The 27,059-nt window shown below is 47.7% G+C and overlaps 10 protein-coding genes across 10 annotated transcripts; 4 read left to right on the top strand and 6 right to left on the bottom strand.

The window, feature by feature from the left end:
* Positions 1 to 2: 2 nt before the first annotated feature.
* Positions 3 to 1,894, bottom strand: F4817DRAFT_211946 (NAD(P)-binding protein). Its single transcript, XM_049298698.1, has 3 exons — positions 1,525 to 1,894; positions 721 to 1,465; positions 3 to 659 (listed from the first exon to the last, which is right to left on the bottom strand). The coding sequence occupies exons 1-3, from the start codon at positions 1,763 to 1,765 to the stop codon at positions 197 to 199; spliced, it is 1,449 nt and encodes a 482-aa protein (XP_049162596.1). The 5' UTR covers positions 1,766 to 1,894; the 3' UTR covers positions 3 to 196.
* A 531-nt stretch (positions 1,895 to 2,425) lies between these two features.
* On the bottom strand, positions 2,426 to 4,082 carry F4817DRAFT_326012 (carbonic anhydrase). The gene is made up of 2 exons (XM_049301837.1): positions 3,772 to 4,082; positions 2,426 to 3,530 (listed from the first exon to the last, which is right to left on the bottom strand). Exons 1-2 carry the CDS (start codon positions 3,890 to 3,892, stop codon positions 2,938 to 2,940), a joined length of 714 nt encoding a protein of 237 aa, XP_049162595.1. The 5' UTR covers positions 3,893 to 4,082; the 3' UTR covers positions 2,426 to 2,937.
* A 3,459-nt stretch (positions 4,083 to 7,541) lies between these two features.
* On the bottom strand, positions 7,542 to 8,657 carry F4817DRAFT_326008 (50S ribosomal protein L30e-like protein). The gene is made up of 2 exons (XM_049301836.1): positions 8,165 to 8,657; positions 7,542 to 8,110 (listed from the first exon to the last, which is right to left on the bottom strand). Exons 1-2 carry the CDS (start codon positions 8,597 to 8,599, stop codon positions 7,910 to 7,912), a joined length of 636 nt encoding a protein of 211 aa, XP_049162594.1. The 5' UTR covers positions 8,600 to 8,657; the 3' UTR covers positions 7,542 to 7,909.
* Positions 8,658 to 9,054: 397 nt separating this feature from the next.
* Positions 9,055 to 10,757, top strand: F4817DRAFT_211771 (adenine nucleotide alpha hydrolases-like protein). The gene has a single exon (XM_049298697.1). It carries the CDS (start codon positions 9,509 to 9,511, stop codon positions 10,724 to 10,726), a length of 1,218 nt encoding a protein of 405 aa, XP_049162593.1. The 5' UTR covers positions 9,055 to 9,508; the 3' UTR covers positions 10,727 to 10,757.
* Positions 10,758 to 10,924: 167 nt separating this feature from the next.
* F4817DRAFT_312214 (uncharacterized protein) lies at positions 10,925 to 11,372 on the bottom strand (the record flags this gene model as incomplete). Its single annotated transcript, XM_049300102.1, has 4 exons — positions 10,925 to 10,945; positions 11,004 to 11,098; positions 11,161 to 11,257; positions 11,325 to 11,372. The coding sequence occupies 4 exons, from the start codon at positions 11,370 to 11,372 to the stop codon at positions 10,925 to 10,927; spliced, it is 261 nt and encodes an 86-aa protein (XP_049162592.1).
* A 353-nt stretch (positions 11,373 to 11,725) lies between these two features.
* On the top strand, positions 11,726 to 16,198 carry F4817DRAFT_325991 (uncharacterized protein). The gene is made up of 4 exons (XM_049301835.1): positions 11,726 to 11,748; positions 11,823 to 13,087; positions 13,152 to 13,199; positions 13,256 to 16,198. Exons 2-4 carry the CDS (start codon positions 12,346 to 12,348, stop codon positions 15,976 to 15,978), a joined length of 3,513 nt encoding a protein of 1,170 aa, XP_049162591.1. The 5' UTR covers positions 11,726 to 11,748; positions 11,823 to 12,345; the 3' UTR covers positions 15,979 to 16,198.
* A 1,419-nt stretch (positions 16,199 to 17,617) lies between these two features.
* F4817DRAFT_325988 (glutaminyl-peptide cyclotransferase) lies at positions 17,618 to 19,486 on the top strand. The gene is made up of 2 exons (XM_049301834.1): positions 17,618 to 18,616; positions 18,675 to 19,486. Exons 1-2 carry the CDS (start codon positions 17,961 to 17,963, stop codon positions 19,171 to 19,173), a joined length of 1,155 nt encoding a protein of 384 aa, XP_049162590.1. The 5' UTR covers positions 17,618 to 17,960; the 3' UTR covers positions 19,174 to 19,486.
* Positions 19,487 to 20,843: 1,357 nt separating this feature from the next.
* F4817DRAFT_312211 (ENTH-domain-containing protein) lies at positions 20,844 to 22,797 on the top strand (the record flags this gene model as incomplete). The annotated part of the gene is made up of 4 exons (XM_049300101.1): positions 20,844 to 20,916; positions 21,003 to 21,072; positions 21,135 to 21,355; positions 21,410 to 22,797. 4 exons carry the CDS (start codon positions 20,844 to 20,846, stop codon positions 22,795 to 22,797), a joined length of 1,752 nt encoding a protein of 583 aa, XP_049162589.1.
* A 195-nt stretch (positions 22,798 to 22,992) lies between these two features.
* Positions 22,993 to 23,855, bottom strand: F4817DRAFT_211667 (uncharacterized protein). The gene has a single exon (XM_049298695.1). It carries the CDS (start codon positions 23,659 to 23,661, stop codon positions 23,188 to 23,190), a length of 474 nt encoding a protein of 157 aa, XP_049162588.1. The 5' UTR covers positions 23,662 to 23,855; the 3' UTR covers positions 22,993 to 23,187.
* F4817DRAFT_211682 (uncharacterized protein) lies at positions 23,855 to 25,119 on the bottom strand. The gene is made up of 2 exons (XM_049298696.1): positions 24,660 to 25,119; positions 23,855 to 24,519 (listed from the first exon to the last, which is right to left on the bottom strand). Exons 1-2 carry the CDS (start codon positions 24,819 to 24,821, stop codon positions 24,049 to 24,051), a joined length of 633 nt encoding a protein of 210 aa, XP_049162587.1. The 5' UTR covers positions 24,822 to 25,119; the 3' UTR covers positions 23,855 to 24,048.
* Between the last annotated feature and the right edge of the window lie 1,940 nt (positions 25,120 to 27,059).

The following is a 27,059-nucleotide window of genomic DNA, read 5'->3' as shown; positions in this document are numbered from 1 at the left end:
TATATCGTATATGCAAATTATTGCAAGCTTCGTTGCCATCCATCTCTATGAAATAAATATCAACAATATAATTCAGTCGCATGGCGTATTTTTAAATCCAATATTAACATTTCTCTCATCTGTGCCGAGATAAGTCTCGGCGGAACGTAGATAGCCCCAGATCATCCAATATAGGTGCCAACGGGCTATTCTCGCACTACGAGAACCCCTCGATGTAGCTGCCCAGCCCTCTTTCCTTTGCCAAACGTATAACCTCAAATCCGACTACGAGATCCATGAGCCCCAGCCCTACGCTCTTATAAATAACATTGCCAGCCGAGAGCCAACGCGCCAAGTGGTGGTCATGCCCCAGTTGCTGCTGCTTTTGCCGCTGTTCGTCCACAGTCCCCTGACTCGAACTTTGCCGATGGTGGAAAGGCAAGGAGCGGCTGCTGCTGCTCCTCCGACTCGGGCTGCGCGACGAAGATCGCTTACCTCCGCTATCCGGTGCCCAGTTACCCGAGTCGGTCCCGAAGACGGTTGACATAGCCGACCCGGGTGATGCGAGGTCTAGCCTTTCGGAAGACTCGTTGATGGAGGAAACTTCGGTTGAGCTCTGAGATACAAGCGCTTCCTCTTCTTCCTTTGCTAGCCTGTGAATCATGGCCAGCTCGCCCAGTCTAGTTTTAATTAGTTAGCACTATGTTCATGAACAGTTAAGCAATATACTACGAGACTTACTCAACGAGTTGCGTGGGCTCCAAGCCTGCTTCGATGATCTCGCCCGCCTCCTTCAGTGCCCCGTCCAGAGTATCCACAATAATAACTCCGCCCTCCGTTGCGTGTTTATGATAATGATGTCCGAGTGTACGTGTCTTGACGGCCTGGAGTAGCAGCTCTCGAGGTAGCTCACGCATCTGCTTTGTATAGCTCCCTATCGCAACAATCAACCTACCTTTTCTCCGACCTTCGCGACTTGTCAGTATGCTCGCGTCGAATAAATCTTCGGTGCTTGGCGTGCAACAGTAGATGACATCTGCCGCCCTCAAGTGATCTTTCAGCAATCTGCCATAATCCCCGTAGGTCTGAGTTAGTATGCTAAACTGTGCCTGTTCCCACCCTTCGCGCTGCTTGATATCTTGAGGTATGCCATATATCTTCTTGAACGTATCTTTAGCACTCTCGCTGAACGTTCTATTGATAATGTATACTTGGCGGATGGTATCGCCCCGTAACATCAACGCTAGGCGCATATGCCAGTAAGCTTGTAATCCCGAGCCAAACACAACAAGGGTTCGGACCGAAGCGCGCTTTGCAAGGAGACAGGATGAAGCAAGCGCGGTACGGAAAGCGGTAAGGGTCTTTGCGTGTAGGAAGCCTATAGGAGGGCCCTGGGGAGAGTAGAGGGTCACCGAGCCGGTAGGTCGGATAGGAGGTAGTGCCGTATCTGCCGATTTATTCGCTGATGGTGACGACAAAGTAACGACTGCGATTTGGTTAGCCTAGATAGGTTTAAGATCGCTAATGTCTTGGCTGTAGACCAACCTTTTACCGCATGGCCGAGCGTACTAATCGAAGGCATGAAAAGCGTAGTCGCGCTGGTGGTATTAGAATGTACCGATATTCGCTCGGGTTGGTGAACGATGCCATCCTTTATAGACTGTGTACCGGTTGAGTACTCGTGAAGGGCATTTCTAAGCGTGTCGATCAGTTCTTGAGCTTCGTCGTGGCTAAGACTCTCCAGCAAGCCGCAAATTTGATCGTCCGAAAGAACTGTTAAAGACATGGCTGTCAACCTCGGAGTTAACGCGTAAGTAAACACGTTCCTGTAACATTTATAGTTGATCACTAAGCTATTGATTCTTTCGATAGACTTGGCTCTGGGTTACACGAAGATAATTCTAAGGAATCTTGAGGTTGGATGCTTGAGTCCAGGTGGGAGAGAGGAGATAGCCGACTCTCGGCAACCGAGTTGAAGGCTTGGCTGAGCGCATATCCACACATAATTGATATTCCATAATACACACGTAAAAGATAAGGTTCTTTTAGAATGCCATGGATCTTGGCGTTGACCCATTCCTTTCATGATATATCCGAGAAAGGATATGAGATAGTATGGTGTGATGTTGTAGATGACCGTCATTGGTTCTGACAGAATACCAAGTTGAAGGTGCCGTACCTGTATTATACTGCACCTAGGGCGTTATACTTATGGCTGTTATGGCTTCTAATGAGGTAGCTGCTACATGTATGTACCTATTGCACCTGCTAGGCATGCACCTATCTTGCGCAGAGCTAGCCTGTAGCTACCCCCGCTATTGTAACACCAGAACCCTCAGTGACGTAGGGAATCTATAGGAAATCTAGAAGGGTCAGCTTGGCGACGAATAAGTACATCATATATGTACCTAGATGACCTTATGTAAATCGCAAGTGCCCACCTAAGTGAGGAAAGAATTGATTCCAAATTGAAGAAAACCCGTCGGAACGGTGAAGATAAATTAACCAACCAACCAACCAACCAATAATCCAACCGGCCTAGACTCGGAATTAAAGCACATGGTAATCATACGATTATAAAATGCAAGGCATATAAATCCTCATTGACCAATAAACACCAAATCCCCATTCATAGAAAGCGGCTCAATCGCACGCTGTTTTCGCAATTTCGCAATATTCCAATAACGTACGGAAAACCCGTCGCCAGACTTTTCGAAACTTTGGATACATCTCCGTTTCTCGAACGCCGTCCGCCGTCCGCCAAAATGACCCTTTCTGTCGGGTATCTTTAAGATCAACCTCGCTAGTAAACCCCCATATTCACTACCCATATTCGCTCTCCGTTAGATGACATTTCCCTCCTATGCTCTTCTGATGCCAAGACAAGACAAGACACACATATCCCAGTGTATAAACGCCCCTAACTTGTACCTAACCGCTTGCTTCCGTCCGTTCCGTCTAGAGAGCTTGCATGCTGCCCTCGCCGTCCGTCCTAAAAACTAGCATCGCATGCTTGCCCCTAACAATGTCCGAGTCTCCATTAACGCCTGATAGCCCGTGATGTCCCCCCTTGCCTGTGCCTATGCCTAGGTCGCGGATGCGGCCCGTCCCGATGTCGAAAAAGGTTCCGTGGACCTGCAGGCCCCTTTCGGCGATGGCGTCCTGAATCGATGCGTTGGCCATGAGCACGTTGATGCCGGCCTCGACGTTGAGCTCCGCGATGCGCACCGCACGCTTCTTGTCGTCGGTGATGCTCTCCAACTCTTCCTTATGCGCATTGCGCACAGCCTTAAGAGGCATTAACCAGATGTCCAGCACGCCGCCGACGCGGTTGTCGCTAAGCGCAGCTGCGGCCCCGCCACACGACGAGTGTCCGCAAAGCACCACGTGCTTCACCTTGAGGTGCACAACTGCATACTCGATGACAGCTGCCGTGTTGATGTCGGTCGGCGAAATAATGTTGGCGATGTTACGATGCACGAACACATCGCCTGGCTGCAGGCCTAGAATCGTCGTCTCTGGGCAGCGCGAGTCAGAGCAACCTAGCCAAACTGTTGCACCACGTTTAACCGCGTTAGCTTCCTAACTTCTTCAGTAGGTAGATTACCATCTCCAATCTCCAATGCGACATCTCCGCATTGCATAAGCTGCGGCGCAGCAGGCTCAGGATTCAGGATGACCAAGACCGTACTAGTGTTCTGTTGAGTGGGTCTTTGCTCATCTCGCATCTCGCATCTCGCATCTCAACAAAGGTGTATATATTATGCCAAAAAGAAATTGTTTAAAACTTACGGATTGCTGGCGACTGTCCCGATGCCAATTTGGGGAAGAAGTCGGGGTTCTGATGACCTTTGTAGCCGGCCCAGGCTTGGTTAGAACTCAGCGCGTAGGCAAAAGCATCTTCTGCGGCCATGGTAAGCGAACGTTCCCCCCAAAGTTACCTCGCCAATCTCGGGGATCTCAAAAATAAATTTAAGCGTATTTTTGGGTGTAGTGTATGAGATGCCGGCGTCCACCCCTGTGGATCCAGATCTGGGATTTACTAACCCCCTTTTCTTGGCGGGGGAGATAAGCAGCGAGTAGAAGAGGAATAGCAACACGTACGCGGAGGAGCGGGCATCTCGAAGCTACGAAGCTGGATGCGGCCTTTTATATATGTGAGGTTCGGAGATATGTAAGGTAGCTATGATGACTACAGCCTACAGGGCGGCACCCAAGATCCCAGCCGGTACCAACTGAAGGCGGGATGTAGGGATGCAGGATATGAGCGAATTAGGAAGTCCCAAGCCCAATCAGATATGGCGCTCGCCCACTTCGTCCACACCTTCAGGAGGATCCTATCCTGTATGCTTGATGACTTGACCGAGGTTCTGGCTTTCGTCTGGTCTCGCTCAAATCGCGCTCGACCGGATCGGTATTCACTCGGAGGCGGCCGTGATCGTACGGAGGTGTGAATCACGCGACGGGCTGGTATCACTGGCTAAGTATGTGGATAGCGGTGATGATGCAACTCGGCTTTAGACGGATAATCCCTCATGAAGTGGATTCAGTAGGGAAGTTTATTTGGAAAGGAGTAAACAAAGGTAGGGGACACGTAGGCGTATAAAAAGAGCCGAGTGGAATCAAGAGAGAAGAAGTCTCAGGATACTAACAAGGGCTTGTCAAACTTGGCGTCAGCAAGCGATGATCCATGAGGCTTTAATAGCGTATCACGCTGGAACTATCGAGAGGAGAGATCAACAGGTAGCATCGCTAAGTCCGGAGTCCGGGGTAAAACAGCAATCTCAACTACTTAATCTTAGATAGATAACCGTCTAACCATCCCAAGCATAAATAACACCCCCAATCTTCCCAATCTTCCCAATCTTCCTGGTGACCGGTCGCCCAGACCTTCCAAACCAAGGTTCGAAGGCTTTGCCCTTTGCGGTGTTACCAAACCATGTAGATCTATAGACAGGCGCCCGTTGGATAAGCATAAGCATGAAACGGGGGGGGGGGGTTCGCAGGCGTGAGGCGGCGCACGGGATTTTGGGATAGGCGCGGCATGGATCTAGATTACGGATATTGGAGCTAAGCTTGGTTTCCCGTGGATTTGCCAAGACGTATTACATGCTTGCGCTGCTGTGTGCTGGGTACCCTCCGAGGGAGGCCAATAGCCAATCTGCTTGCAACGTGCCGGGCGTGCTTCGTCGGACCCCCCTCCCCCCTGCCTGGGAACAAGGGGCCTCGTTGGGTGCGCGGCTTCGCGACATGGGAGATAGAGGTACCGGTACGTAGAAGAAAGCGGTGAGGGACGGGGGGAGGAGGGGCTGTCAAACGAATACCCTGGGACTATGATGTATCTACATCTTGCTTGCGTAGATGCTGGGTCGGTTGCTATGCGTTTGTAAGTTGTGACTAACTACGGGTAGATAGATAGATACTCGTTTGCTTTGAGTACATACCTAACCTAAGGATATGCCCATGTGACCCTAGTTGCCTTGGTTATATGTAATGAATATTTTCTATTCACTAGCTTCTTACATATTGTTGTGAATGAGAAAATTACTTCATGTACTAAGGTCACAACGGAGGGTGTCCTCTTGCTTTTAGTTTATATTGTTCTTGCACGTGACGTTACCGTCCATATGGCTCCCCTTCGACAAGCTTCCCCTCCTTACAACCAGGAATAAATTAGAGACAAGACTAGGAGGTGGGATGTATATTGGTAAAAGCAAATATTTCCCGTAAGAGACAGATGGAGTAAGTAAGTAGAGTTTGTTACAAAGTTGCTATTTCGAAACTATCTTTTATATTTACTCTGTTCTTAAGTCTTATCTCTGCTCTCGCTTCGCGACAATAATATCAAATGGAAGCCGCTTAGATAAGCTCTCCCTATCTCCGAGATCTACTTGGCGGTCAGCTTGTATGTACCAGGTAAGCTATTAATGTCAAGTAAGTTCAGGATTAATTCATACGCTGCTCGCTATAGGTTTCTTTTTTGTAATTCAAATACTTAAGTCGCAATAATAACTAAGGCATTCATTCTATTCAATATCTATCTCGATATCTATCACGATAACCCTTTCCTCAACAAAAAGCTTATTAATAACTTGGTGGTGGCTGTGACGCCTCAATTAAAACGGTTATATTAATATACGCTGCCAAGACCTTGGACCCTGGAACCCAAACGCCTGTCAGCTCCAATCAAGAGCCTCATAAGTTTCAATACATCTATCGGTCATGTGCCGACACCACGTACGATGTAGTTTATTACCTGGGCTTAAGACGCCTTGGTTTTTTCTTGGCATCATTTATAACAATTCTATATTTCTCATACTACTAGGTACTCGGTTTCGACGCTGTAATATATACGGTCCTGCGTTTGCTAACTGGAAGCCAAGCATTTTTAGTAATTAGGTAGGTATCCTAAAACCTAAACGATATCCATCTTGTCAAGAAACACTCGTATTTAAACCACACAATGCACGGCTTTCAACGTCGACCGTCGGCAATAATAATCTGAATATATCTACACTAGCCAGGCACCAGGTTCCCCAAAGTGACGGGGGTCATCTTCGTTGTCGACGCTATGTACAGATAACGAATATTTTACCCAAAGTCAAAGCCGAGCTAAACACGCCCCTATCCCGGGGAAGCTATTCACCGGCCCCCCTATTTTTTTATTTTTTAGTTCTAATAACAAGACCCGAGTTGACCATGACGACATCCATACCTGCCTGTCTCCGAGGATAAGCATCGTAGCTAACTCGGCATTCACCCGTGTATCCACTCTGTCTAGTGTAGCCGACCTGCACATGAAGCTTGTTATGTGTTGTACATATAGCTCAAGAGGTAAGGACTAGCAGAGGGTTCCACTAGCTAGCACGGTATCTTTCTTCAACGCCTTCACCGACGGGTTCAAGTAGGGCCATTTCTCGGTGAGATGGGTTTTCGAGCGACTACCGACGAGACTCCTTAACCGAGATAGGTTGTCAAATACCTACCTAATTCCACGAACAGTCGCACTAACAACACGGCAACGACGACAGTCCCGATGATGCCGGTAGGGAACTAGAATATGGCTTTGACAGCATCGCAGATCCCATGTCACAATACTTGTTTGATCTTATCCCAAAACATTCTGATCTAGATCCCATGCATGCCTTGTCTTGGCATACTCAAGATCTCAAGATGCCGCATTACAGGCCATAGCATGGGATAGCACATGGTGTTTCAGTACATATATAGTATATCCCCGATGCACAATGTTACAGCCTAACGAGCTAGATGATACAAATAGATCTCCCATAACAAGATACGCATGAATGGCAGCACTTAGCTCTATGTACTTCCAATCAACTGAACAGTGCCAATGCAAGCCCGGTGCAAGTATCCGTATTTCAGACAAAGGTTGCCATGACAGCCAAGATAGAATCAAACGATAAACCAATACTTAGATACTAATATACTAATATACGAGACCAAACATGTCTGCGCCGCATAAGCTCCAACATGGATGTGAGGCTGCAGACCCAGCGCTCAGGAACGTTTTCTGTATCAATACCTAGTCTGAGCCAAGAGCGTGGGAAAATACGACGCTACGAAGAGATTTACTTGGCATGCTTGGCTCGGTTCAACTATCCTCATGCGGTAATCTCCCACAACACCAAGCGTACGAACTAATCCGGGTCCAGGAAATTCACCTATTTGGAAGATACAATAGCCAAGTCTTGGCTCGAACGGTTAGGATATTACGGGAAAATAGCGAACATGGACTTTACGAAATTGCATCGATCATTCATTTGTCACATTGGTCGTCGGCGAAACTCTGCAGATGGAGTCTAGATAGGCTTTATGCAAATCCATGTGGTTGGTATTCCCTTTTACCTCCTCCAACGCCGGAACTGTGCAAATATAGAAATCATGATCCCGTGACCAGCCCTAACGCTTAGACCTTGATGGCCGACTCCAGAGCCTTCTTATTCTTCTCGATGCGCTTGTTGGCCTTGGCACCCATGATACCACCACCCCACTGTCGTCGAGCGTTCTCGGATCCGGCGAGGTAGCCGTCCTTGATAGCGCTCACGAGCTTGGAGAGCTCGTTCTTGTCCTCGGATCGGACCTCAGTGATGGCGAGGACAGCAGCAGTCTAAAATTTAATTAGTCAAACGTATCCAGTACAATATTGGTGGTTGATGCATACCTTCTTGTGGACAACAGTTCCGAGACGGGCCTTGCCCTTGATGATGGCGTAGGGGACGCCCATCTTTCGGCAGAGAGCAGGCAGGAAGATGACAAGCTCGATGGGGTCAACGTCGTTGGGGATCAGGACGAGAGAAGCCTTCTTGTTCTCGATCAGGCCGACAACGTGGTTCAGACCGAACTTGACAGCGTAGGGCTTCTTGCTGACATCCTCCTTCTTCTTGCCCTCCTTGATGGCGGTAGCCTCCTTGACTAATCGCTCCTTCTTCTCGGCCTTAGACTCGGGTCGGTACTTGTTAAGGAGCTTGAAAGCCTGGGCGGCAGTGTTGCGGTCCAGAACGTGCTGGAACTGGGAGATGGCTGGGGGAACCTTTAGGCGGAGGTTGATGATCTTCCTCTGGCGCTGGAGACGGACATACTCGGGCCACTTCACCATGCGGGAGAGGTTGCGCTTGGGCTGGATGTCCTGGCCAATGCCATAGTTGCGCGGTCGCTTCTCGATGAGGGGGTTCTAATTGACATGTCAGCATCACTTTCAGGCTCTTCAATAGAGCAAATGATTGAAGAGGATTCTACTCACCTTGGGTGCCTTCTTGGAACCTGCCTTAGAAGCGAAGGGGGCCGGGGCGGCCTTCTTACCGGACTTGGGAGGCTATCATTGAGAAGAAAGACATCAGCAAATGTGTTCCATTGACTGTAGTCTTTCTTGAACTCTAGAGAGATAATCGCGAATGGTATTTCACATTGCGCGAAGATCTCAAGCCAGTTCCTCACCTGCGTCCGAAGACAACAGGCGGAAATGAAGCAACTCGACAAGCGAGTGCCATTGAATTATTTGGCCGAGTGCAGAAGCACAGCAGTCTCGGACGTCAGGAGCTTACCATATTGATGATTTGGTCGTGTGGTCGGCGTTGGGTGAAAGGTTGCGACCGAAATGAGAGGTGTGAAGAGTAAAAGAAATCTCGTGTAAAGTTGCGAGCTTTGAAAAAAAAAACAGATAAAGTTGTGCGTAGGGTTTCGCAGTGGGCCGGATGGTAAAATGTCGGACAATTAGCCCCGAGTGACTAAACCTATATTAGCCTAGTGCACTGTGCCCCTCTATCGTACCTTAGGTATCTTTGTACCCCTTGATATCTTCAACCCCACCAAAATTCTTCGAACCACTGGAACTTTGCATGTGCTGTATTCCGTAAGCAACCTTGAATGACGGGCATGAGTCAATCTCGGCGAATCTTAAATGTTATGATACTATTCCAATTTATTCTCCAATAATATTCATATATCTTCATAAATAAAATTTACTCCATCATTTATACCATCGTTGAAAGCCCAAGTACTATAGAGAATGCCACCGGCGCTTTGTGCCCTCTGCAAGACAGAGCGAGCCTTGATCAAGAGGCCAAAAAACTACCAGAAGCTCTGCAAGGGCTGTTTCATCCGGATATTCGAAGATGAAGTGCATCACACCATAACTTCATCACGGCTTTTCTTTCCGGGAGAAAAAGTTGCCATCGGTGCATCAGGTGGCAAGGATTCAACCGTTTTAGCTTCGGTGCTCAAGACACTGAACGAGAGACATAACTATGGAGTTGAATTAATACTTCTAAGTATCGACGAGGGTATTAAGGGTTACAGGGATGATTCCCTCGAAACAGTTAAACGCAACGCGATACAGTACGACATGCCGTTGAAAATAGTAGGCTATGATGAACTATACGGCTGGACCATGGACCAGGTTGTAGAGACAATCGGCAAGAAAGGCAATTGTACTTATTGTGGCGTCTTCCGACGACAGGCTCTAGATAGGGGCGCGAAGATGTTGGGGATCAAACATGTCGTCACTGGTCATAATGCCGATGACGTCGCAGAGACCGTTCTTATGAACCTCCTTCGAGGAGATCTACCGCGCTTATCAAGGAGTACGAGCATTGTCACCGGAAGCGACGCGAGTGAGGTCAAGAGGAGCAAGCCGCTAAAATACTCATACGAGAAGGAAATTGTATTGTATGCGCACCACAAAAAGCTTGACTATTTCAGCACCGAATGCATCTACAGTCCGGAAGCCTTCAGGGGAAGTGCTAGGAGTTTGATCAAGAATCTAGAGAAAGTCCGTCCCAGTGCCATATTGGACGTTGTTCGAAGCGGGGAGGACATGGCGAGACTGGTACCCGGTGCTACACCAAGTTCTTGTGCTTGTGATGGGAAAGCTGCACCTAACCGAGCCCCTACTGACGAGGATAACATCGGCGGCTGCGGTTCGTCAAATGGTCGTACAAACGGTGGCGAGATGGCAGCTATGGAGAAACAACTCAGAGAAAATGAAGCCGCCAAGGCCGCTGGACTCGAAACAGAGGTCACGGTTGAAGCCCCCAAGGCACGATCTCATGACAGGCCAAACCCAGCCAATGGCCAACTAAAGACAGCAGGCACCACTCTTCCCATCAGGTTAAAGCAAAAGCTTGGCACATGCGAGAAATGTGGTTATATGTCGAGCCAGAAGCTATGCCAAGCTTGTATGCTTCTCGAAACCCTGAATAAGAACCGTCCAGAGATTACGATATAGACATAAAGTAGGCAGGCGTTCCGGCATCCCTGGGTCTGTTAGAATAGGATTTAAATGATACCCTAAATAAAGTGATGACCAGCAACAGACGCACGACAAGACGACTTGAATATCAGGTGCTGTATTTTGTAGACTTTGTACAAGTAGTTGTCCGTCGTAGACAATATGTCTTCCTTCTCCACCTCTCTATTCTTCCGTCTACGTAAATCGCTTCTCGACCTACATGATATATTAGTACCAGGTATCACCAATGTATTCATCAGTTGTAGAAACATACCCGCCATGGATTGTTCAGCTCGAATCCTGCGGGGGCTGCAGTTGCGTCGCTCTGTCCTCGTAGGTATCCAGTAAGGCGCCTGTCGCGGTTCATCACTGCAAGAAATAAAGTCAGTTTCCTCCAAGCCTAAATGCATCGTATTGCGGATTCGCCGTACTCTGTCTATCCCACTGGTCTAACGATCGCCTTGCCCTCTTGCCGCCGTTTTGCCAATTTCTAAATTTGGAAAGTCCCGCGCCGGTAGCGCTAAACATCTGATAAGGTCTTAGTATCCAAGCAGTCTATTATCGAGGTAAGTTGTCATCGGCCGGGAGTTCTTACGGCGAGGATGATTCCATATGGAATCAGTGCTTCGAAGGGGACGCCCATTGCGGAACTACAGGCTATGGTAAGAGGAAAAGTTAGTATAGAAACATTGGGGATATATCGTGATTATGGTTGAGGAACTCACAATGATGTATGACCGCACGGTCTGTTGCAATTATTTGTTGAGGGCGTCAGTTGACAGGCAACTTGCGGTAGCTTATTGTGTGATTGAGGTTGAGATGGCCAAGTTCAACAGCCAATGATGTCGACTCGATATTACAGCCTAAGGCAGAACAATTTGCCTTAGCAGTCTTAGCGACATTAGCTAAGCAGTTCCAGGTCTTATCTTTCTTATTTAAATGGCTTTGGCAAGCTTCGGCGTTAAATGGCTCAATGGGTCTAAGCTTGGGGTATGTACCTAGGGTACTATCCGTATCGGGTTGGTCAATGCGCCTTCTAACGTGCATAAATGTTGTTAAAACTTTCTGAGCTGACTAAGTTATGGAGCCATAGCCGGGCAGTTACACCACCAACTTTAACTCACCTCATCTAAAGACGGCGCGAGAGGGGATTCATTTCATCGCTTTTAAGTACATTAATCACCCTTCGTCGCATCTTTTACTCTTTATTTTCCCAGAAGGACGCGTCGAATTCTTCCCTGAATCATGGGATTCTATGACTAATATACAATAATTGCCTTAGCAACGATAGACAGCGCGTCTACAACGTCACTTCCAAGTCGGCAGAATAAACTCCAGTCCACACGCTTCAAATGCCTTGGGTATTACCAGCATTCGACTCTATACCTATCCCGTCTTTATACCCCCAATACTTCCGAGCTTCATAGTCATCTTCGTCCTTTTATGATAGGCATGCGACAAGGTCCTTGGTAACGCGAAGTGGCGCGACCCAGAGGCGTTAGAGCACTCGTCGCAAGATACACCTAATCCTACGCTGCCGCCTCTGACGTAAATAAAAAGAAACCACGCTCTACTAAACAATACTTGTCGACCCTACCTGCCGAATCGGTAAGGCGATGGCCAATACGCAACTCATGCAAGAAGAACTACAACAAAGCATAGTACTATCCGAAGAGGATGCCGAGTTTGAGGAAGATCTACCAGACGACCCAATGATGGTAGATAGTAGCGGCCCCCTGCCCTCGGGCAACTCAGGGGATTCGGCCTATATAGTAGCCGATCATATTGTACCAAGTTACGGTAATGATAGTACTATAGGTGCCAACATGGTACTTGCAGACGAAACGGCTCCACACCACGACGCAGAAGGAGGATTAGATGGTATGCCAGCTAGTGGTGGTGAAGCTGGTGATCACGATGGTGAGACCTCGGTCAGCGATGGTGGCATCCATGACGATGACGATGCCTCTGATGTTGACGCAGAAGGAGAGGACGATGACGATGACGCTGGACAACATCACATTAATCCAAACGCTAATTCTAGTGACGAGGAGGATGTAGCGGAAGGAGCTGCTGACGAAGACGAAGAGGAAGACGAAAACGAAGGTGTTGGCGCCGTAAAGATCAAACCTGGTGATGAAGAGAGCGATAGTGACGATGATATCAGCCTGGCGTCAGGTTCCAGTCGGGAATCAACGGCAGAATGGGAAGAAGTTGTCGAAAATGATGATGAAGAAGAAGAGGAAGACTCTGACGCTGCTGACCCTAATAACTGCATATTCTGTAAAAAGGACGAGGAACACGATCCGGGAGTAGAATTCGAGGCCTACCTTGCATGCAAGAGATGTGGTGAACATGGTACGTACAATGTCTTTATACCTGTTTATACCTTTTTGTGAGTAATCTAACTTGCGACACCTAGCTCACCAACAATGCGCCCGCGAAGAAGGAGCACTTGACGATAAAAACAGTACGTTCTGCATACAATAGTTCATGTTTAGTTATGTCACTCACCTATTTATACAGATGCATCAATTTGGAGATGCCCAGACTGCGCTGCTGGTGATTCAGGATCAGACTCGGAAGCGCCGTTCGATCGTGAGAACGCAGAAGGCGATCACGATATGGTGCTAGATGGTGCTGATGATAGTGATTTATCCCCTACTGCAACCAGTCTATCAACCGCTCCTAAACTTGCCCGAGATCTACTCCCTTCTCAACGTGGTATGAACAAGCCAGATTCGCACTCTGTTTTTAATCAGTTGGTACTCGACGAAGACCCTATGGATGGCTCGCGAGTCCTGCGAAAAAGGAAGACGTCGTCACCTGAGGCGGAGGTAGACGTAGAGGAAGTAATGTCACTACGGAAGCGAAGAAAAAATACTTCTGATGAATCTGCCCAAGATGAAGTTATACAGGAGACAGCAAATTCGGCAGAAACATCAAGTAGACCAAGGTCAGGGCGTTCCCTGCGGCACAAAGCATCAAGCTCGGAGGCTCTATGCACGATAGTTAAGAAGTCACGCTCTAGCCTACTAGTAAAGATGCGAGTGGGCGCTACGGAATTACAGAAACTTTCACACAACTCAAGAGCCCGGAGGAGGAAACGATCTGGCCGGGCAACCACATCCCGATCATCTCGTTCATCTAGAAATGTCACGTCAACACGAGCTGCGGCTGTTGCGGAACCACCCCCAATGACGCCATTCTTTCCTTCCAGCTATTCCCAGCCGTTTTACTCATTTTATGATAAGGAGCCAGATGAGCTTAAGGGCAAGCCATATGGTGGCATCCTAAGCGAGGAACAGGCGGACACGACGAAGACGCTGCCCACTAAAGATGACCGGCGCCGGTTCGATGAGGCGAAACAGAAGGCGGAAGAAGAATGGAGAAATAGATTGATTGCTATGCAAGCCGAAGCCGAGGTACCAGTGAAGAAGTCACGGAAGGCTTCTGGTCCTGCAAGCCAGATTGAATGCATCGAATTTGGCGGCTGGGAAATAGACACGTGGTATGCTGCACCGTACCCCGAAGAGTATAGTCGCAACCGAGTCTTATACATTTGCGAATTTTGCTTAAAATATATGAACTCGGATTACGTTGCCTGGCGACACAAGCTCAAATGCGCCGCAAAGCACCCTCCTGGCGATGAGATATATCGACATGGCTCAGTTTCCTTCTTCGAGGTTGATGGTCGAAAAAATCCAGTATACTGTCAAAACCTCTGTCTTCTAGCCAAGCTCTTTCTCGGTTCTAAGACGCTATACTACGACGTCGAGCCGTTCCTATTCTACGTCCTTTGCGAGTACGACGATCTAGGCTACCACTTCGTCGGCTACTTTTCCAAAGAAAAGCGCGCGAGTAGTCAGAATAATGTGAGCTGCATCCTCACATTACCCATCCATCAGCGAAAAGGTTACGGCCATCTGCTTATCGACTTCTCTTATCTTTTAACAAAAGTAGAGGAGAAAACTGGTTCTCCTGAGAAGCCGCTATCTGATATGGGTCTGGTGTCGTATCGAAATTATTGGAGATTGGTCATGTGCAAGTACCTCATTGAACACATGCCTGAAAACAAGTTGCAGAGGAAGGGCCTGAGCATTAGGCAGATATCAGACGATACAGGAATGACCCCGGATGATGTTATCTCGGCCCTCGAGGCACTCCGTTTCCTCGTTCGGGATCCCGTCACTCAAGTCTACGCGTTCCGGATTGATATATCCTACTGTCATAAAGAAGTAGCGAAATGGGAGGCAAAGAATTACGTTAAGCTAATTCCCAAAAATCTCACATGGATGCCTTATGTCATGGGCCGTAGCAACGCTACAAATTTCGAGTTAGGGCCAGCCCTTAACACGATCGCTCCCCGCGAAGAGGACGAAGAGGTCAAAGCTGTCCAGACCCTGGAAGAGAGCGGCATTGCGACCGGAGATTTCGCCATCCCGCAGCCTGCCAGCCAAAAGCCGCCTCTAGGCGCCGAATCATCCGTCCTCGAATCGACGGAACCAAATGATAATGCCATTATCGAGCCTCCTGAGGATATAAAACCTAATGGTATTGGCAAGGAAAATGCAAACACTTCTGCAAGCCGGTCTGAAGACCCAAGTACTTCAGTTGGTGCTACTGCTCCTGCGAATATTGTAGACGACGAAAACGATTGGCTTAAGCCATACGATACTATCCCAGCCAACAGATTCCAAGTTTTCCCTCCGATAAATAACAGGCGCACGGCCATTTCACGCCTCAACTCGAGTATTGCTAGACCGCCGCCTCTGCCGCGTATCCCACCTCCAAGCTCACGACGAACTGTACGGCCCAAAGCTCGTCGCTCAACAGGCGGCGCCGCTGTTCGGAAGTCGGCTCAGAAGACAACTTCAGGTAAACGTAAGCCTGGCGGCACCGGGCGTGGTCCCGGTCGATGGCCAAAGGGTACCAAGAAGAGTGATTACGGCAACGCGGATAGCGGTCCTGGTTTACCACCGGCGTGGGTTGAGCGAAAGCGACTAGCAGATCTAGTAACTACCATAGATGAAAACGACACTCAAGACACAGTCCAGGTGCAAGTCACCGAGGCCAGCAAGAGTCAGAAGGGCAAGCAAGTCGCATCCTTCTCTGCCAAGTTCGATACCACAGCCGATACTGCAACCAACAGCGGAGCCGCGTTGCCTAGCGATGCTGACGCCGATGTGGATATGAGCGGAGTTGGTAGCTACCAAGAGGACGTAGGTGCAGAAGCAGGAGAGACGTAAAGCACCGTTTATAGTCTCGGGCAGGTATTGTAGTTATTTGTATTGTATCTAGTGTATAGTCGCGATGGGTTTTAGGGATTCGTAAAGAAGATATTCATTGATTCGCGGCGCCGCGAGCTTAGGGAATGCACAAAGCCAAGGGAATGGCGTATGGCGAAGAAATTTAGTTGCGATGCTGGTAGATACCTAATGGAACGTTTGATTTTTATCATTCCTCGGTTTGACTTCTTTCCATGGCTCCAGTTTTAAGGTCTAAGAGATGTGTGTAAAGGCTCGAAGAAATTCAGGGGCAGAAGCATTTATGTATAGCTACCTCCTAACGTCTGTCCTATACTAATTAAGGTCGACTTTGCTCAAGACTATAACCAATTCAGTGTTAGAAGCTCTATTTTTATTCCCTTACGCGACAAATGACTTGATCCTTCATCTCTTATGCGGGAAATTCATATCATGCTCGTAGATATTTGAAGCATTAAGTACCTCCTAACTTACCTATGTATATTACTACTTGTGACATGATTTCGCTTCCGTAGGGTGGTGTTGGGACATATCTAACCTTTCATCCTATATTATGTAGAACCCACTCGCTGAATCTTACAGGTCACTTGTTACTACAACTGTTGATTTCATGTTTGGGATTTCAAGACAGAGTAAGTCTTATGTTTGACTGATAGTACATTAGTTATTCAAGTCAATGTACATGCCACGTATGTATTCTTTATTCTTAGCTAGTATTAGATAGCTATTAGAAGAAAACTCAGGTGTTTTTAGACTGGGACAAAGGGCTTCAATGGATATAAGTGGACCAGTCTTAACTACGTATATCGCTCTTTGTGCTTCAATGGAGTTCTATCCTTACTTTCTACTCGCATCATCAGATGTATCTAGTACCCGGATAGGTTTGAACATCTCGATAGATACGACTATATACCCATATTATCACTGTGTCTCTAAATTCATAGGACATGCTGCAATAACGAGTCAATTCTCGAATTTAATTTTTTACTACTGGCCTGGTTTATCGAAGAGTTTCGCTTCAAAGGTCTGATGATTTCGTAATTCTAACAGTTCAAAAGTTCTATGTCATCTTTGGCTCATGAAGCTTAACTAAGCGCCAACCAACTATGGAATACGGATGATGTGATTCTTTATATGTTATATGTATGAATCCATCTCCCGAAGTACCAGCTACAGAGTAGTTCCCTTTGAATTGCCAAAAAGAAACCTGTATGGTTTAAGCGTAGAGCGGTTCCCCCTAAGAGGTTATAATCCTAGCCTTAAATGGAAATTAATTTTCTAGGTAATTACTCTATAGACAGTTGGTACTTTAGGAGACAGGTCCGCTTAGAATATTTCCGCTATTTACGGCTAAATCGTTAAACTATGTTTACAAGTATGAAAATGCTACTCGTTTTGAATATGTTTAAAAGCCTATCAAGACACGAAGGTGCTTGTATAATTATCACATATGGGATGTTGTATAAAGATAAATTTAAAGGTGAACTTGCTTAGCAGTTTTAATCACCTCGATGTGAATTGTTAAATTATCTGCTTACCTACTGAACTTGTGTATAAATACCCTAAAGTGAGAAATCCTATATCTTAGATTCTTAATATCAGCTTTTGTTATTGCTAACTGCCCTTTGTATAATATTGTGGCGATGGGCGGTTGGCAATGATATGTACTCGCGCGGGCTTTATATACGGCTTATTGCATTTAACTCATAAACGCATATCCCTAAATCGGCTAAGGGCGTATTCAGGTACAGTCGGCGACAACTTGTAATTGATGCCGTCCATGTTTCAGCCTTGCAGATAAGGATAAGGGGTAATGACCAATTATTACAGACACGGCTAAAGTTGAACTTGTCCAGTTCGTTTAATTTCAATTCTAACGCATCACCTGGCATCTTCCGTTTCGATTAGACAGGTGTATAATGAATGGCCTCGCCGGTTCGAGGTAGTCAGCAGATCAGGCAGCTATGAAGCGCCCGAACATGTTGAACTTAGTAATGCCGGGCCGCGTAATCTCGACGCTATTCCTCTTGGCCCTGCATCAGCTTCTCATCGCACCCGTCGTCGCATACACGGCGCTATCGGACAACTTTCTTAAATTGGTCCCATCGGGAGGTGATGACTTCGATATTGAGAAAGGTAAGCTTCTAGCGCCGGTTTTAATCCCGCGAGTTCCGGGCACTCCAGGTCAGGCTGCTGTCCAAAAACATTTCGTGGACTTCTTCACGAACGAGCTACCAAAATGGAATATCGAGTGGTATAACTCAACTTCAAAAACCCCTGTCTCAGGGAACAAAGAGTTACCATTCGCGAATCTGGTATTCAAGAGGGAACCACCATGGGTTAAAGAGGGACAGTCAAATCTGTTGACGCTCGCGGCTCATTACGATAGCTTGATTACCCCTGAAGGATTCATTGGTGCTACTGATAGCGCAGTGCCTTGTGCTATTCTCATGCACGTTGCGAGATACATCGACAAGTTTATTACACAGATGCACGATGAGATGTCTGCGCTTGGTGAAGGTGGGACCGTGGCGATGGATATGGGCGTCCAGATTATTTTGTTCGATGGCGAGGAAGCATTTCAGAGGTGGTCGGAAACCGACTCGCTCTATGGATCCCGGTAAGCCCCAACATATACTCACTTTTGCAAGACAAAGCACGGACTGACGAAGACTCAGAGCTCTGGCTGAGCATTGGGAGAATTCCCCTCACCCAGCAATGTCGTTTTACCGCAACCCGTTGGATCAGATTAGCATGCTTGTGCTTCTGGACCTTCTCGGCGCGCCCGACCCAACGGTGCCGTCGTTGTTCCTGCCAACGCACTGGGCTTATAAGGCCATGGCTACTATCGAAGATAGAATGCGTAAGCTAAATCTTCTTGAGTCGAAGCCGAAGCGTCCCTTTCTACCCGAATCGGAGAAGAAGCCGACTTCTTTTCGATCTCTCTACATCGAGGACGATCACAAGCCCTTTATTGCTCGTGGGGTGCCGATTCTACATATGATTGCCTCCCCGTTCCCTGATGCGTGGCACAAAATGGAAGACGACGGTGCTCACCTAGATATGCCGACTGTGCGTGACTGGTCTAAAATCGTCACGGCTTTTACGCTCGAGTGGTTGGACATGATGGAGGTTGAACCTACAAAAGCTACCGAGGCTCTAGCGCCAGGCCGATAGCCGATAACCTATTTGGGATGAACTGGTTGCTGAATCTTTTTGTATTTTATATGGGAGCGATTTTATATATTAGCGTTGAATAGGCATAGCGATTCTCAGCTGGAGGTTGTGTTGCATACCTCTTGACCGATTAAAAAACAACTCTAAATCGAATGAATTATGAGCTCTATGTATGATAGAGCTGTATATGGTCTTAGGTGTTTGCCAATACTACTACCGAACCAAGCCCCTGACTTATTTCTCTCAACGGTGTAAGGAGGTGCCTTTGTCACAAGCAAGCGTTGTATTGTAATAATTATCTCCAGTACTCCTGACTGCATATTACCAATAATACTACGTTCATGTATGCGCTCACCAGTAAGCAGGTCGTAATGCAATGTATGTATGAAGATTTTGTGCATAAGGGTACATTCGATGAAGCTGAAAGGTTTCTAAAGGGTTCAATTGAGATTGAAGACTCCACTAATCTACGTCATCTTTGACTTAACGAATAGGATGACATGCTTCCATGCATACTAAAGTAGTACGTGGAGTACATTATGTAGGTACCTAAGGTAATGCAATAAATGTACGTAAATGTACTTGGAGGTTCGTGCTCATGTGTAAAACGGAAGAAGCGCAGCTTGCCCGACGCTGACCAACAGGAAGACAGTACACGTTGATGGGGCTCACGGGGACGCTTTCCTGCCGCGTCACAAATGGCCACCGAATGGAAGTAAGAACCTTGGAAGTATCTTATGTATAATGTACGTACCTATCTTATCATGTATCAATTATCCCGCCTGACTGACCCATCCATGCTAGCCAACCCATTCCAACCTTATTATTGCCTACCTTACCTTAGGTATGTTTAGGTAGTCTCCTATTTTTGACCATTCTAACCAACCTAATCTACCCTAATTTGCTGTTGCTGATTTGCCTTCAACAATTGTTTGCTTTCCTTTTCGTCAATTGTTAACTAATTGTTAACTAATTGTAAAGACGAAAGGATAAACTCCTTACCATTGAATTATCTATTTTTCCACGTTATTACTTGCCTAGTTTTATCCTATATCTAATCTTTCCCCCTTTCCTCTGTATCGATAATTTCTTTTCAAAGACCTTCGGCGCCCGGTTACACGACTAAAGTTCTAATACCTGCAACAAATAACCCCCGGGTACGTATCGCTGCTGCGTCTCCTGTTGCCAAGGCCCGCATTACGCCTGTCTCGTCTCTTTTGGGTGTGTACGGTACAACGTGTACGGGGCACAGCTTTGGGCTCCCCTCCCAACTTCCTCAGTTCATCAATTAAAAGTTACTCTAATCAACCAATTCCACCAACCTCCTCCCCCCTCTCCGAAGAACTCGGCCCCCCTTAATCGCGATTAAACTACTAGAGGATCTGTACTTGTCTATTACCTTATTCCGAAGTCGCGGGAAAAAGTTGCCGTCGGAGCTGTCGACGGCTCTTGCATTAGACGAGTCTGCGACGACGCTGGGTTTATAATAAACGGTAACTGAGAGATAATCCGCCGGCTGGATTGCGCTTTCGTCGCGCCGACTACTTATCATTCTGCGATCGTATCATCCCCAACATTTCAACCCATCACAACAGGGCTCGTCTTCGCCTCCTTCTGTTATTGTTACATTCGCATAGCCGGGTTCGTTCGTTTGGAGGAATATCGCCAAGATGTCTAAGGTTATGAGAAGTGTGAAAAATGTCACCAAGGGTTACTCGAGTGTCCAGGTCAAAGTGCGCGAAGGTCAGTAGAGTGCAACCATTTACTATCCATCCATACCGAACTATCTTGCGCCTAGTTGAAGTCGAATGCTGATTTATTTTCCGCAGCGACGAGTAATGACCCATGGGGTCCGACCGGAACCCAGATGAGCGAGATCGCTCAGCTCACATACAATTCGTATGCTCACCCACAATTGCACTATATTTACATTATACCAGTATCTCTAACTACTTCTCCAGGTCGACGGAGTTCTATGACATCGTTGATATGCTCGACAAGCGCCTAAACGACAAAGGCAAGAATTGGAGACACGTTTTGAAGGCTTTGAAAGTCCTAGACTATTGTCTTCACGAAGGGTCCGAGCTCATCGTTACCTGGGCGCGGAAGAGTATTTACATCATCAAGACCCTGCGCGAGTTTGTCTATATCGACGAAGAGGGCCGGGACGTAGGACAAAATGGTAAGTCATTCCGAGATGTAATTGGAAGTCGTGCCATTAATTATGGGTGTATAGTTCGAGTTGCCGCGAAGGAGTTGACAGCCTTGATTCTGGATGAAGAGAGGCTGCGAGCCGAACGCAGCGATAGGAAGACGTGGAAGTCTCGTGTTACTGGTATCGAAGAATTCGCGCCTGAGGGTGCCACGGTCCCACGAGGAAACAACCGACCTCACCGACGACATAGCGACGAGGAAGATGATGCCGAGTACAAGTTAGCAATAGAAGCTAGCAAATACCAAGAAGAAGAGGATCGAAGGAAACGCGAAAGCCGCCAGGGACCCGAGGACGACGACGACTTGGCTAAGGCCATTAAGCTTAGCCAGGAAGAAGATGAACGAAGAAGACGAGAATTGGAAGAAAGTAATGCTAGTTCACTCTTCGACGATGCTGGACCGAGCAACGCGCCTCAACCGACTGGGTTGAACATGGGATACCAGCAAGGCAGCAATGTTGATTGGCTTGGAAACCCGATCGATCAGAACCAGATGATGCAACCGCAACCGACCGGATACGTGAACAACTCGTACACTGGATACCCGGCGAATGGCTACACGAATGGTTTTAACAACGGTTTCAACCCTCAACCGACAGGTGTGTATGACCCTTACGGTCAACAACAGCAACAACAGCAGCAACAATATCAACAGCAGTTGCAACAACAAAACACTCTCCAGCCTCCGGCGCAGCAGTTCCAGATGCAGCCTACTGGATACAATCCTTACGGCCAGCAACCCCAGTTCCAGCCTCAGTTCCAACCTCAGCCTACTGCTTCTCCGGAGCCAGTCGCCCAGCCTGGAAGCAACAACCCATGGGCTTCTAACAACAACCAAGCGACACTCAAGCCGATGCCAACCGGGTCGAATAATCCCTTCGCTAGCGGCTTTGGACGACAGCAGCAGCAATCCCAGGCCCCGGCAATCCCCACTCTGAACAGCTTGCAGAGTCTTCCCGAGCAGAAGTCGCTCCAGGGATTCGCTCCGTCTCCTCAACCTCAATTCCAGTCTCAGCCCCAGCCCCAGCCCCAGCCGTCCTTTCAAATCAAGCAGCCTCAGAAGCCTCTCAGTGAACATGAACAGAGGCTTAACGCCCTTCTTGCTAGCGGCGATGGCATGGATACATTTGGAAATACTGGTGAACTTCGTATTCCTTCCCAGCATACAGCACCTGGTACCTTCGTCAATTCGGCTGGTGCAGGCGTAAACAGACTCACGGCCGAGGCTACGGGCAATAATCCATTCCTTCGGCAGCAGTTCACCGGTATGCCAACGGTATCTTATGGCGCACCACAGATGCCTGCAGCTACTGGACCGGTTAGTATGAATGGGTACGGCGGGGCGAGCAACCCGTTCGCGGCACGGCCGCAGCAGAATAATAACCAGGGGCAAGACCTCATCCAGTTTTAGAATTTCTGTTTGTGAGGACGTTCGCGATGCAGATCGCGTGCTCTTCATTCGCATGTGGCGATGCATACATTCTCCTAAGTTGGGTGATACCCATCCTAGTCCACACTTCTCGTATTGCGTTCTCTCCGCCCTCCGGCCGACTAATGGTAGATAGGAGTTGGGTACCGGAGGGTTGCTATTTGCTCTCCAAGGAAAATCATAGGTGAGGATTAGGTCTATGGTACAACTCCCTCTGCTGCCTCGTGTTGTGCTTTTGGGGAGAAGCTGGGACGGATTTCATTTGATGGCAGCAGTCCCATAGTGCCAAAAACGATCAATAGAAGACATTGAATGGGCCTCGTTTTTAAACGGTGTAGCAAGATAATATTGTTATAATTAAACGTGATGTTTTCAAATCCCGACCCCCTTATCCTTCCTTATACCCTGACTGGATATATAAACATGCATACATATCCCATGTATACTCGCCATTCCCATCTGCCTTTGCCTGAACGCCCGCCCTCCTAGCTTCCATGAAGAGCAGACAGACAAAACAGATACTATGTAGTTAGACCCAATGCGCAACTTAAAACCAATCCATACTAGAGGAGTAGTGCACTTCGTACGCAAGATGGGTATATACAATTCCAACCTAACCCAGTCCAGCCCAGCCACTCCCTTCTTACTGCCCTTTGAATACAGGTTCTTGGGGTATATTAAAACAGACCCCAGCACGGTAGGTAGCACAAGGTAAGGTGGTAAGGTACCTAGGTAATAGCGTAAAATGTAGAATCGGAGGGAAATATAGCGCAATATTAGACAGAACGTAACGTAACGTAATGTAATGTAATGTGGGTATCGGGTATCTTGTAAGCTTGCTTTCATCTCTCCTCCAGCTTCCTTCTACGTCGCGTCTTCTTCTTCTTCTTCTTCCGTAGCACGCCCCTTTGTTCGTTTGCCGAGCGGGACCATTCTCCTATCTTCTTCTTGTCTGTTGCATCCTGGCCGGCTGTCTCGGCTACCTACCCTCTTGGCTTGCCGCTTGGGTATTCTTGCTCCGTCTTGCGGGCTCCCGGACACGCGCTGGATGGCGGCGTGTGGTGCTTAGAGGGATAGATACTCGGAGCAAACTCTCTCCTGATGCTGCTTCTGCTAGATTCCCAGTTCCTAGGTGTCTTGTTTCTGGGACTAGCGAAGCAGACGGGGATTCTTCAGCCGCGCTCTTCTCGCTTCTCGGCTACCTGCTTGCTTCTTTCTAGCTAGCTCCCGTCATCACCTATCGAGGAAGATACCTAGAAACTCCTCGCGGCTGACGCCGCCCTTGCCCTCGACGTCGAACTGCTCGATCATGCTGTGCAGCTCGTTGTCGGGCACGTCTTCGCCGAGCTCTTTTACAACGCTGCGCAGGTCGTCGACGGTGATGACGCCCTTGCCGCCGCGGTCGAATAGCGCAAATGTCTTGAGTAGCTCCTCGCGCGGGTCGCGTGCTGCTACGTACCGCGCCGCGACTGCTTGGAAGCCCTCGCGCGATAACCGCAGGTCGACTACGCCCGGCGTGGTTTGTGGCGGCGGCTGGTTCGGGAGAGATGGCAGAGGTGTCCAGCCTGGACGCGGTCGCGCGGCCGATTTAAATGACGCGATGAGATCGGGCCGCGAGAGGTTGGAGAAGCCGAGGGCTTGGAGCGCGTACCGGAATTCGCTGAAGTCGAGCTGTTCGTCTTTGTTCATGTCGAAGAGGTGGAACTGCGCGTTTGTAACCGTTACTAGTTAGCTTGATGTGGTCTCTTCTACAGTGTTTGTCTTGCTTCCTGGTTGAGGCTTCGCATGGTTGTTATACGTAGCGAAATATGGTCGCGTATGGGCTTGGGAAAGGGGGTACTCACGCAATCGTTGATCTCGTTCCGATGCTCGTCGCTTATCTGATCCCAAGGCTCTGCGTGCTCTGGATTCCGAATTGGGGCTGCGAATCGCGTACCTGGTCTCGTTGACCCTGGTCGCACTGACGCATTGTACTCGTTCATGGCGCTGCTCGCGTAGTTGTTCATGCTCTCTTGTACGTAGCCCCAGGAGCTATCCTCTTTTACGCGCGAAGGTTTCGAGTCGTGTTTTAAGAGTGGAAGCCGTTGTCGCTAGGTAGATTGGTCGCGTTATAGGGCTGATAGTTAGGCTTAAAGTAGAGATAGCCCTTCAACGAATTGGTGTATCTTGCGTGATCCTAATTCGAGAGAAAGAGAGAGAGAGAGAGGTAGCGAGTGACGTGGAAGCGGTAAGCATGCAGGCTATTGATTATACGATTGCATGCGATTAGAAACCTGCAACGGCAAGAAATACGATATCCAAGCGAGCAAATAGACTCTCGGTATGCTGACCGACACGGAATCGGAATTTTCGGGCTGCAGCGACTATAGCAGAACGGGTTGAATCTAGCGGTCGCGAAACTGCAATTCGAAGTTGTAGGTGGTCCCCGTTGACGCGAGCCCGGGGATGCGCACGCACGGTTGGAAAAATGGAGAAGAAAAAAAAAGAAGAAAAAAAGAGCTGCGCGACAATAGAGATTTTCGAATGCAAATGTAAGTAGTGAGTGCAGAGCCAATGCCAATGGATTATACTGAGTGTATTAATTAGGTCGGAAAATTATAACTTCATTTCCTGTTCCTTTTTTTTTGTGTGGTTGCATACTGCAGCTTAACTCGCGATGTTTTTTTTTTCTTCTTCTTTCTTCTTCCGGTGTAAGTCAGGGGGGCTGGACGCGATGCACGAAATGGGGTACACGTAGACGCGCTTGATAGGTACCTGCAAGCTTAACTACACTATCTTACCTGGTCGTACTTACGGAGCTAGCCTTGTCCCACCCGAGAGACAGTCGGGGCTAGCGGTTACAGTACACAACACAATGAGGTCACGGCGCGTGCTCTTAGCTTATGGAAGCTTCACTACGATCTAGGTATTCAATGTGTACAGCATAGACGCTTTAGAAGGACAATATGTAACTACCTAAATTCATATTAAACTGGTTGTTGTCTTGTGTTGAAATATACATATCGCTAAGTACTTCATATAATCCATAAGTGAGAGGTGAGAGGTGAGAGATGGTTTGTCGATTTTATTATACTCATTTTCAACTCATCTTGAGTAGTCATGATGATTTCTGAATTGTGCTTCCTGGTTGGCGCATATACATAGAATAAGAAGAAAAAAAAATTAACTGCGACTTATTAACACAGTATGCGAAAACTTTATATACAAAACGAAAATGAACTGTGGAAGTGATACTAGCCACATTATACCTGAAGCTCACTTTACTGGGTTAGGCTGTGGTCCAAGCTCTCTATCATTAGCCTCACCAACTATTACATAATCGCTACATGCCTCTAAAAGCCATTAAATATGGTCTCGGGAATTCATCCACTCGACATTTGCATGCCTAACATTATATTGTATGAAATGCAGAGATGGTGGAATAATTGCTAGGTATATTGTATGGCTTTGGTAACTCGAGTAGGAGTAGGCAGACAAGGGCAGGCAGTGATATGTAAATTTTACATGCGCGTGACCGGTGACTGGTTTCTACTTTGTACATGTAGGTTTCTACTTTGTACGCCCAATGTTTTGGAATAAAAGCACACCCTCCTTCTGTTAAAGTTCTAAGTGCGCTTGGTGCTCTTTAAAAAGCACCTAAAACAAGTATCAATGCTATATATATAAGTGAGAAAGTACGACGATAGGTAATATGTACCCAGCTAGGCATGTACTTGCAAACGGGCCTCAGGCAGGTACAGCTTCTCGCGCAGCAAACTTGTGGACCCACTATTTACCTACCTAGTCTAAACTCTGTAATGATGAGCCAGAGGTGGTCCGGCCTCCTCCTTATCCTGGGCAACCCAACCGTGTCAATTCTCTCTACCTTACTACTTTCCCCCAAGGCGAAACCGTCACATCTACGCATCTTCTACAGATCACGGATTTGTTTCTTTCCTTAGTCAGGTATCGTACCTGGCGCATGTAGCCATTAACTTCTTATTCTACAACAGTCTTTGCCATAATTTATCTTACGTCTATATTCCTCACTTTTCTACGGGGAATTGAGGCATCTTCATACATCAGATTCTCTCGAGGCCCCAGCAGCGCGGATCGCAGAAAAAAAAAGTTGAACCCTAGTTCGCGATACTTTTTACCCTGCGCATCATCGCCTAATTACTCCCACGACACTCCTCTGCATCAGAATCAACCGACCGTCATCTCGGCTATTGACCATTTACCTTCCATGTCTTCTTCTACTTAGT

The sequence above is a fragment of the Daldinia loculata genome (genome assembly GCF_022478755.1).
Source record: "Daldinia loculata strain CBS 113971 unplaced genomic scaffold F4817scaffold_5, whole genome shotgun sequence".
In the NCBI taxonomy this organism is placed as follows: Eukaryota; Fungi; Ascomycota; class Sordariomycetes; order Xylariales; family Hypoxylaceae; genus Daldinia; species Daldinia loculata.
This window is presented reverse-complemented; position numbering and strand designations above follow the sequence as displayed.

Excerpts from the sequence above, each read along its gene's own strand:
- F4817DRAFT_325991 (XM_049301835.1), top strand. The coding sequence starts at position 12,346 with ATGGCCAATACGCAACTCATGCAAGAAGAACTACAACAAAGCATAGTA. Across the intron at positions 13,088-13,151 it reads CAAGAGATGTGGTGAACATG|CTCACCAACAATGCGCCCGC; the intron begins GTACGTACAATG and ends TGCGACACCTAG. Across the intron at positions 13,200-13,255 it reads AGCACTTGACGATAAAAACA|ATGCATCAATTTGGAGATGC; the intron begins GTACGTTCTGCA and ends CTATTTATACAG.
- F4817DRAFT_325988 (XM_049301834.1), top strand. The coding sequence starts at position 17,961 with ATGAAGCGCCCGAACATGTTGAACTTAGTAATGCCGGGCCGCGTAATC. Across the intron at positions 18,617-18,674 it reads GACTCGCTCTATGGATCCCG|AGCTCTGGCTGAGCATTGGG; the intron begins GTAAGCCCCAAC and ends ACGAAGACTCAG.
- F4817DRAFT_326012 (XM_049301837.1), bottom strand. The coding sequence starts at position 3,892 with ATGGCCGCAGAAGATGCTTTTGCCTACGCGCTGAGTTCTAACCAAGCC. Across the intron at positions 3,531-3,771 it reads GGGACAGTCGCCAGCAATCC|TTTGGCTAGGTTGCTCTGAC; the intron begins GTAAGTTTTAAA and ends GTGGTGCAACAG.
- F4817DRAFT_211667 (XM_049298695.1), bottom strand. The coding sequence starts at position 23,661 with ATGAAAGCAAGCTTACAAGATACCCGATACCCACATTACATTACATTA.
- F4817DRAFT_326008 (XM_049301836.1), bottom strand. The coding sequence starts at position 8,599 with ATGGTGAAGTGGCCCGAGTATGTCCGTCTCCAGCGCCAGAGGAAGATC. Across the intron at positions 8,111-8,164 it reads GAACTGTTGTCCACAAGAAG|ACTGCTGCTGTCCTCGCCAT; the intron begins GTATGCATCAAC and ends ATTAAATTTTAG.
- F4817DRAFT_211682 (XM_049298696.1), bottom strand. The coding sequence starts at position 24,821 with ATGAACAACTACGCGAGCAGCGCCATGAACGAGTACAATGCGTCAGTG. Across the intron at positions 24,520-24,659 it reads GGAACGAGATCAACGATTGC|TTCCACCTCTTCGACATGAA; the intron begins GTGAGTACCCCC and ends ACAAACGCGCAG.
- F4817DRAFT_211771 (XM_049298697.1), top strand. The coding sequence starts at position 9,509 with ATGCCACCGGCGCTTTGTGCCCTCTGCAAGACAGAGCGAGCCTTGATC.
- F4817DRAFT_211946 (XM_049298698.1), bottom strand. The coding sequence starts at position 1,765 with ATGTCTTTAACAGTTCTTTCGGACGATCAAATTTGCGGCTTGCTGGAG. Across the intron at positions 1,466-1,524 it reads GCTCGGCCATGCGGTAAAAG|TCGTTACTTTGTCGTCACCA; the intron begins GTTGGTCTACAG and ends ACCAAATCGCAG. Across the intron at positions 660-720 it reads GAGCCCACGCAACTCGTTGA|ACTGGGCGAGCTGGCCATGA; the intron begins GTAAGTCTCGTA and ends AATTAAAACTAG.